Here is a 10,305-nt window from a genome sequence, read left to right as displayed (position 1 = left end):
CAGTTGAAGCATTCAACTAGTTTAACCAATTAAGAAAGATGCTGCAATCTGTGCAGTTTAACTATTTTCACAGGTTTGACTATTTTACAAGTAAAATCAACTTAAATAGTTTGACTATTTTTAATACTTCAAGAACTTAGGTAGATTTTGCAGTTTGCACAGTTCATTAGTTGAAGTTAATTGGACCATTTAGAGTACCCTAACCGGTTGAGATACGTTGTGCAATTTTTCTCAGTTGACCTCTTACTGTTAACCTATTTGAACCATTCCAGCTAAATTGTTTAGATTGTGCAGCTGAGCCAATTAAGCTAATGATGCATTTTTGTCTAATTGAACTATTTATGCTTCTTTGATCATGTGATTTACTTCCACCAATTAAAATAACTTTGGCAATTTGTAGTTTATTTTTGTTTACTTGTTTGACTAATTAAAGCAGTTAAAACATTTAAGGTAGCTAAGTTTCTTGGAGTATTTTAAATATTCAAACTATTTTAATTGATTCGACTTGTTACATAGTCAATCCACGGAAGACAGTTAAACTGCACAGATTCCACCACCTTTCTTAATTAGTTGAGGTAGTTGAGATGGTTCAGCTATACAAAATGCATAGCTAGCTTAAATGGTCCCTTAGCACAAACCCCACAATCTAGCCTAAGTTCTCTAACTAGTTAAGATAGTAGCATGGTACTTAAGGTTTTTAACGCGCATTCACCAGATATCAGTGATTCTGTCTCATTATTGCGTGGTAATCTGGCGCTGGCTTTTTCATATAATATTCATCCTTTCCTGGAATCCACATGCTATATCAACCCCGAGGATCGCCATCTTGTCGTCGTTGGCGGGCTTGAGTGCTTCGGAGACCCCTAGAGCTATGGCGGCGAGAGCTTCGTCTCCTGGTAGGGCCACCCAAGCCAAACAAGTCAAAGGGTACAAGTCCGACGAAGCACAATCCAATGGTCCTTCAGTACAGGGGGTTGGGCACAAGGCTAGCATTCCTGTCCCCTTAAACACCCATGTTACGGAAAGGGCAACGAAGAAAATCAACACCACCAGACGAGACGGACTTTCAGAGTTATCAAAAGATACTGGTATGAATGACAGTGGTCAAAGCCGAAAGGAAATGGTTGACAGGAAGATGGAAGCCTTGAGCGCCAAATGGAAGACCAGAATTTGATTCTGGAAGGAAGAACTATATACGAGACAGGAAAGCGAGCCAAGCCACAGCTGAGATGCTGAGATGAGACATTACAACCTACACGTTCTTGGAATTAGCGATAGCAGATTGACAGGTTCAGGCAGACACAAAACCAACACAGGAGAGACAGTGCTATATTCCGGAAGAGATGACCAGCACCGTGAGGGAATAGCCATTATCTTCAAGAAGGGTCTTGAGAAGTGCCCGATGGAGTTGAAGCCGATCAAGTGAGATTGAAAGGGAGACACATCAACACAACTATCATCCAGCGTTAAGCACCAACAAAGGACAGTGACGAAGAAGGCAAGGACACCTTCACGAACTGCTTCAAGCAGAACTGCAGAACCACGTGACGAGATGAAGATTGTGATGTAAGATCTCAATGCAAAATTTGGAAATGACAGAAACTACGATAGGGCCACGGGGAGAGAAGGATATCACCATAAACGACAGTGGAAATAGGCTACTAGACATATACACCACCTTAGATTTTGTCACTGGAGGGACGCTCTTCCCACATCGAGACGTCCAATGGCTGAAAGGTTACTTTCCCAATAGAAAAGACAAGAACCAGGTTGACAACCTGATGGTCAACGGGATGTGGAGGCGATCACTGCCAAGACGTCAAAGTGAGAAGAGGAGCTGATGCGGGAAGTCACCACCATCTTGTGACCCCTAAACTGAAGTTGAAGCTGAGGAAGACCAGATTAAGTTTGAGAGGGCGACAACACTGACTCTGACGTGGAGAAGCTGCGAGACCTAAAACTTAAGACTGCCGTCACACTACAGCTGAGAAATAAGCTCCAGGTATGAGCGGATGCTGAAGACCAGACGTTGGAAGGTTCGGAAGACATCAATACAAAGTGGCAACAGCTTAAGATAGCCTACGAGCAGACCTGCAAGGCCTTTCCTGGAACAAAGCAGAGAAAGAGGAAGGAGTGGATCTCAGAGGATAGCTGGCAGACCATTGAGAAGAGAAGAATTCTCAAGATGAAAGTCTTGAAGGCCAAATCAGAGCGACTGAAGGAGAGATACAAGCAACAATGGATGGAAGCGAACCGAACAGTGAAGATGATGGCAAGAACAGAGAAGCAGAGCCACATAAACGACCCACCAAGCCAGGCAGAAGATGCAGCAAGTAGGGGAGAGCAACGCAAAGTCTATAAGATCATCAGGCTGCTGTGTGTCAGATATATAGTTGGCACTGATGCTCCGATGATGGACCAGCAGCGGCGACTGCTCATCACAGAAGCCGAGCAGGACGCACACACCTTCTATAACCTTTTCGACTTCTAACACCAATGTCATCTTTACCACCCTAAGACCTTGAGGAGCGGTATCTTCTTTGTCACCTTTTGGAACCTGTGGACCGGTATCTCCTTCTGGTCCTAGTGCTCCAGTATCTTCTATGCCACTTCTATGCCACTTTTAGGACCCTGAGATCCAGCTCCACCTCTACCAGGTGGCCCCTGTGAACCAGTAGAACCCTTGAAGCCTTGTGCATCAGTTTCTCCCTTGCCACCCTTATCTCCCCTAGTCCTCTTGCACCAGTATCTCCTTTAAGGCCTGTATCATCTTAATTTCCTTCTAGGCCAGTATCACCCTTATCACCTTTTGGTACTAGTGGCCCTGCTACTCCTTCAACACCTTCCACAATTGTATCTAGTTTGTTGTGATCTCCTGTAAATATACCCATTATAATATATGCTTATACAAAATACTGTTTTCTGAATGTTTTTATCAATTTTTTTTATTAATTTTTTTGGTACTAGTGGCCCTGCTACTCCTTCAACACCTTCCACAATTGTACCTAATTTGCCATGATCTCCTGTAAATATACCCATTATAATATATGCTTATACAAAATTTGTTTTCGGTACGATAAAGGTTAAAACAGCATAATTCAAGTGCAGAGAAGCGAAACAACGTTTTGAGTGAGATGAACCTGAAATGAGCGTCATTTGTTGCAAAAGCGGAGGAAATTTTTTGCCTTGCGATAAAGCTTAAAAAGCTTAATTCAGCAGAAGCATTAAGGCTAGTTAAACCATGTGAACTACTTTGTGCATTTTAACTGTCTTGGCTACTTTGACTATTTAACGAGTTTAAACAATTTAGCTTGATTGTGCGGTTTGTGCAGTTGACCCTATCGAGCAAAGTTATTCATTTTGTCCAGTTGAACCAATTAACCCGGTCTGAGCATTTGAACCACATCAACCATTTCAGATAGATGGTGCAATTTGTGCACTTTTACTCTTTCCGCTACTTTGATTATCTTAATTAGTTAAACCGATTAAGCTAGATAGTGCAGTTTACGCAATGGAAACATTTAAACTAGTTATACACAGTTTGACCATTTGAACTACTTCAACCCATTAGAAAAGATTTTGCAACCCGTGCAGTTTGACTGGCTTGGCTTGGCTTGGCTTGGCTTGGCTTGGCTTGGCTTGGCTTGTCTGACCGTCACTTTAACCAGTTGGATAGATGGTGCAATTTTTTTCAGACGACCTCAGTTTGACTGAAACCAGGTTAACCATTTCAACTAGATTGTCCAGGTTGTGAAGTTGAATTGATTAGGCTAGTTATCCATTGTTTTTCAATTGAAGCAAAACGTATTTAACCACGTCACATACTTCGACCAATTAAGCTGGATTGTGTAGCTTGTGCAGTTGATCCAATTAAGCTAAGCATTTTGTCCGGCTAAAGCCTTTAAGCTAGTTTGACCATATGAACCACTTCCACCAATTACGATGGATTGTCCAATTTGTGCAATTCAACTGTTGTCGCTCGATGGACATTTAACCTTTTGAACCCTAAAGCTACGTCAACTGGTTAGACTGGTTCAAATGGTCCATGAAGCTTAACTTGTTTAAGTGGACAAAATGCATAACTATGCACAACAGTTCAAGCTTGATTGACCAATAGAACTAGTCTAAACTGTTGACGTAGGTTGTGTTAATTGTGCAAAAAAGCAGTAAACCTGCAAAAACCGCAAAATCTCGCTTCACTGGTTAGACTTGTTCAAATGGTCAAACCACCTAAAATTGTTGCAGGGACAAAATGCATACCCAACTTAACAGCTTCAACTGCACAAACTTTTCAATCAAGCTCAACTGTTTGACCTGGCTAGATAATCAAACTAGCAAAACAGCAAAACTGCAGAAATAACACAATCTGTATTGAATTGTTTAAGTAGTCATGGTCAAACTAGCTAAAAACATTGAACTGAACAAAATGCATAACTAGGTTGAATGGTTAAACTGCACAACCTCCCTTAATAAGTTCAGCTAGTTAAAATGGTCAAACTAGCTTAATCGGTTAAAGGGCTTCGTTTATTTCACTGGTTTAAATAGTCAAACTAGCGAAAACCGTCAAGTCGCTCAAATTTTTACAAGCAATCTTAATTGGTTAAGGCCGTTAAATGACACTAGCCTTAATGCTTTAACTGCACAAAATTCACAACCAGATTTAACAATTCAATTGAACAAGATGCATAACTGGGTCAAATGATTCAACAGCACTATCTGTGCAATGTAGCTTAATTGAATCCAGTAGTCCAAATGGTCAAACGGGGCAAATTGATTCAAGTGGTCAAATAGTCAAACAAGGGAACACAGTTAAAATGCGCAAATTGGACAAACTATCTTCATTGGTTCAAGCAGTATAAATGGTCAAACTAGCTTGGGGATAGGGTTTAATCGGACAAAAAGCATAACTACCATAAATAGTTTAACTGGTTAAAAAGTCAAACTAGCGAATACAGTTGAACTGAAGAAAGTTATAAAACGCGGAGAAAGTTCAACTGCGCAAAACGCAGAAAGTACGTGAGTTGGCTCAATTGGCTGTTTAGAGCTTTATGTAATGGAAAAAAACAACGGTTTCGCCCTTTTTTTGCTAAATTATCCTGTTTTTTTAACCTTATCGCATTAAAACATTTTATCGTACTTACTTAAAGTCTTTATTCCATCATAAGATAAAACTACATATCTTATGTTACAATGAATTGAAAAAACTACAGAAATCTACATACATATTATGAATTAAAAAGTATATCATTACAATAAATGGAGCTTAAATATCAACCTGTTTACAAATGTGTTCATAAAGCGCTGTGTATTAATTTTCGGGCGCGCGCAGCCTTTTTTCCTGAGATTGTGTAGATATGTCTTTTGGACAGGAATGATATCTTTCAGGGGGTGGCAATCCGTTGATTTTAGTTTCTTCAAAATGTTTCTGTCTTGTTTGTTTAAAAGGTTCTTGATAAAAACTGGAAATGAGATAAAACCGCGTTTATGACATCGGTCTAAAAAATTTTGTACAACCGTAAGATCGGACTCAGATACCCCATAGACTGAAAGTGCATAGCTAAAATTAGCCAAAACAATCGATATAAAAAGATGATCAATCTCTGCCTGAGAGTAATGTCCCTTTCTCAATGTTCGTAGGACGTGTAAACACTTGTTTGCTTTGACAAGCTTAGTTCTTACATGCTCATCAAATTTTCCATCACTCTGTAAAGTTACTCCTAGTAAAACGAAGCTATTACATTGGGGAATATTATTAATTGGAGAGTAGAGTACATTATGATTTTTCTTTCTAACAACCAGCTCTTTACATTTGCAAGGGTTGCAGACCATTCTATTGTCTTTACACCATGTTAAGAACTGTCCTACTAAGTCGGCAGACGGGTCACTATTCCTAGTGATAGGCGAAAGAATAGTGGAATCATCGGCATATTTAAAAAGCACAGGGCAACCATTAAAAAAAATCTCCAAATCGTTCAAAAATATATTAAAAAGATACGGTCCGCTTACACTACCTTGTGTGGTTCCTCTATTGACAAGTTTCCACTGTCCTAAAAAATTATAACTAACAACACGTTGTTGTCTTGCATAGAGGAAACTATGATACCAATTGATAATGTACGGATTTAGAGGTAGCTGTTTCAGTTTGGCAGACAAAATAGCATGGTTCACAAAATCGAAAGCCTTACTGAAGTCCATGGTAAAAATTCGCACTGCGCTATAGTCACTACTATCTAAATACTTGTATGTCTGGTGCTGGATAGCGAGCAAGGCATTTGTGCAACTACCCGCCTGTCTATATGCAAATTGGGTGTGGCTCAGGTTGCTCTCAATGACTGACTGTGCTTGTGTACGATACACGACCTTCTCAAACAACCGGGCAATAACGGGAGTAACATTAATACCACGGTAGTCTGAGTCCTCTATAGGCATGTTCACTTTGGGGAGAGGATTAACATTTGCCCTTTTCCAGGAGTCTGGCCATGTATGAGTAGACAGCGACAGATTCCAAACGTGAGTGACGATTGGTGTGGGTAGCTCAGCACAGTCTTTCCAGATCCAGTACGGGAGGTCGTCTGGTCCCGTTGCGGTTTTCTTTACATGAACTAAGGTATTCCAGACACACCGCTCAGATATTTTCGGGGGCTTTACACTGTCCGGGATATCCATATCACTAGGTCTAACGTAAGTGTCATCATAGCACAGGTTGGCGAAGTAGTCGTTCAGACGAACTAGAGAGTTCTTGTCCAAATTTATCAACGATGACCTGCGACGCTGCGATAGGGCGTCCACGCCCTTCCACCACTCACCGCTACCAATGGCAGCCAGTTTTCTTCTGTTCTCGGTTATCAGCTCAGAAATGCGCTTATTAAATAAAGACAGGCGTTCCTTATTCTTTAAAGATATATGGGACTTAGTCCTCAGCATACACTTGACTAATGGGGACATCCAAACTGGGTCACGCGATGACATGCGTACAGATTTTTGCGGCATAAACTTATTCATCACTGCACGAATCTTTACCTCAAGCACCTCGACCGCCTTGTTTATGTCCACCTCATTGAGGACGTCACTCCAGTCCAGCGCAGTGAGTGCCATATAAAATGACTGTTTCCGATGTTCCCTACAGTCCCGCACAAGAACTTTGCGGCGCATAGGTTTAAGCTTTAATCCCGCCGGTAAAACAAAGCCTTCATGGTCTGTCTTAATAAGCATATGTATGGAATATGCTTGACCGAACAGATCCGCTCGGTTGGTCATACAGTTATCCAAGCACGCGTTACCCCGCGTGGGAAAATCAACCACGAAATCCCAGCCAGACAAAGCCTTAAATTCTTGCATATCCAAACGATTTACATCGCCACCACAGACAATAGCCGCTTCTGGGTGTTTGTTCAACACAAGGTCCACAAAAGATATTATATAATTAATTAAGTCGAGATCCCGGTAGCTATGCTTGGGAGGATTATACAGGCCGCAAATTAGCATAATGTGATCGGACGGCAACTGCACTGTTAAAGCAATAAATTCATATAAATTGGACCGATAGACATCCAAGACTTTAAGACTGTCTCTCACATAGACCGCAACACCCCCTTTTTTTCTTTTGTCCAAGTCTGCCCAACCTCTGTCCCGCCTGAACACATTGTAATTTGGGATATTCACCACGGCGTCCGGCATATTAGTGGAAAGATGAGTTTCACTGACAATACACACATCAATATCCTGAGATCTCAGGTCAGCCTCAAGCGCCACAGGTGCTCGTACACGACTTTTTGTTTTCGACAAACCACAAATGTTCGTAAACAAACATTTTGGGACAGCGAAACCCTTTGATTTAGAGGTGGATGTTTTGTCGGTTGTGTTGACACGCGGAATGTTAATTAAGTTACTCCGATCCACTTTCCGACCTTCAGCCTCGATGAAACGGCGGCCTTGCATCACCGGGATTTTCTTGGTTGAGATGGATCGTGAGATTCGAGCACTATGTTGCCCACGGTATCTCAGAATGCCGAGTGACTTGAACTGAGATAGAACGGCCGGAGATGGCTTGAAAGCTTTGTTTCGGAGAGACAAGAGTTCAGAGCATTTCAAAGACGCTGGCTTAGTTCGCATTAACATCGGGTAGTTCTTATTAACTCCTCCGAAACTCCGGTCTATCTCTGGACCCGGTTGTGACTCTACGTCCATATCTATAGTGATATCTAGCGTGATATATTTCTCCGGTACTGCAAGCAAGGTTAGACCATGGACGCCCCACAACACCACCGGCCGGCGAACTCTAAATTTAGGAGTAGTAAACTTGGATAAAATATGTTTGAAAAGCCAAGGACTTTCAGCCCCCCCACAGCGACAATTGTAGCATTCTTGGGCAAAAAGAATGAATGAAGTACTGATAAACGGTTTCCGCATATCAGCAGCTAATTGAGCTTATCTTACTTTTATCTTACTAAAAAGAACGTGTTTGCTTTCTGTGTAATAAAGCTAAAAAAAATAGCGAAACTCGGCGGCTAACAACAGAACAAACGTTTTGAGCGAGATAAAGCTGAAATGAATGTAACTAGCTACAAGCAGGCAGAAAACCTCTTTCGGTGTAATAAAAGTAGGGCCAGCTAAATTCAACGGCAACTAAGCGAAAAATCCTTTCCGCGTGATAGAGCCGAAAGGAGCGTTATTAAGCACCAAAAAAAAAAAAAAACAGGCGAAAACCTTTTTCAAGTGCAGAAAAGCTGAAAATAGGGTAGTAAAGAACCAAAACAGCTTAAAACAGCGCGATTAGCTCCAAACAGGCAAAAACCGTTTCCAGTGCGAAAAAGCTGAACACAGCGCAATGTAGCGCCACAACAGCAAAAAAACGTTCTTATGAGTGAGATATAGCGAGAGGCAGCGTGATAAGCTGCAAACGGGCGAAAACCCTTTATGCAGTGCAGAAAGGCTGAGAACAGTGTAATTTGGACCCAAAAGAGCAAAAGCGTTCTTTTTTGAGCGACGTATAGCTAGAACCAGGGTGATAAGCTGTAAACAGGTTAAAAAAAAACCTTTATGCATTGCAAAAAAGCTGAAAAGGGTATAAGCGAACATGCACAAAGAGGGTTTTCGGTACGATTAAGCGAAAAAGGGCCTAATTTAGCAGCACAGAAGCAAAAAAAAAAGTTGTTATGATTGAGATATAGCTTAAAACAGCGTAATGAGCTGGAAACAGGCGACAGTCTTCATGCAGTTGGAAAAAAAACAAAATTTAAAACGGCGTAATTTTGAACCGAAACAGCAAAAACGTTTTTTGTTTTGAGTGAGATTTAGCTAAAATCAGTCAATTGTCTGCAAAAAGGCCAGAACACCGGTTTTGGTTCAAGGAAGAAAAAAAAGTGCGTAAATCCAGGAAACCAGCACAAAAAAGGTTCTAGGTGCAATACAGCTGAAATACAGCGGCGAAAAAGCAAAAATTTTCTTTTGAGTGAGATATAGTTGGAATCAATGGGGAAAGCTTCAAATAGGCGAAAACCGTTTCCAGTGCGAAAAAGCTGAACACAGCGCAATTTAGCACCACAACAACAAAAACATTTTTTTGCGTGAAACATAGCTGGAATCAGCGTGATTAGCTGAAAACAGGCCAGAACCTTTATGCCGTGAAAAAAGTCTTGTAAGAGTGTAATTTGGACCCAAAAGAGCAAAAAAACGTTCTTTTGATTGAGGTCTAGCTAGAATCAGCGTGACTAGCTTCAAAAAGGCTAAATTTTTTATTCAGTGCAAAAAAATTTGGAAAAAGCGAAATTTACTAACAAAACAGTAGAAACATTGTGTGCCAAAATTAGGCTTGTGGACGTCTCAGTGTGGAAAGAGCGTCCCTCCAATGACAAAATCAAAGGCGGTCTAGATGTCCAGTAGCCTCTCTCCATTGTCCTTCATGGTGCCACATGCTTCTCTCCCCATGGCCCTTTCGTAGTTCCTGTTGTCATTTCCAACATTTGCCTCGAGATCTCCCATCAAAATCTTCATCGCACGACGCGGTGTGTTCTCCAGTTCTGATTCAAGCTCTTCGTTGTCTTACTTACTGTCGTTTGTTGGTGTGTAACACTGGATGATAGTTGTGTTGATGTGTCTCCCTTTGAATCTCACTTTTAGGAGCCTGCTTTTGATTGGCTTCCACTCCAGCAGGCACTCCTCGAGATCTTTCTTGCGGATGATGGCTGGTCCTTTATGGCGCTGGTGATCTCTTCCGGAATATAGAATTGCCTCTCCTGTGATGGTTTTGTGACTGCCAGAACGTGTCCCTTTGCTCTCACTGATTCAAAGGACTTGTAGGTTGTA

General features: G+C 41.3%; 1 protein-coding gene across 1 annotated transcript; it reads right to left on the bottom strand.

The window, feature by feature from the left end:
• Positions 1-2,771: 2,771 nt before the first annotated feature.
• Positions 2,772-8,187, bottom strand: LOC149045055 (uncharacterized). The gene is made up of 3 exons (XM_089205831.1): positions 7,021-8,187; positions 6,186-6,837; positions 2,772-2,875 (listed from the first exon to the last, which is right to left on the bottom strand). Exons 1-3 carry the CDS (start codon positions 8,185-8,187, stop codon positions 2,772-2,774), a joined length of 1,923 nt encoding a protein of 640 aa, XP_089061957.1.
• Positions 8,188-10,305: the final 2,118 nt, after the last annotated feature.

The sequence above is a fragment of the Pocillopora damicornis genome, chromosome 5 (genome assembly GCF_964200805.1).
Source record: "Pocillopora damicornis chromosome 5, jaPocDami1.2, whole genome shotgun sequence".
Lineage (NCBI taxonomy): Eukaryota > Metazoa > Cnidaria > Anthozoa > Scleractinia > Pocilloporidae > Pocillopora > Pocillopora damicornis.
The sequence above is the reverse complement of the archived record's forward strand: the minus strand, read 5'-3'. Positions and strand labels throughout refer to the sequence as shown.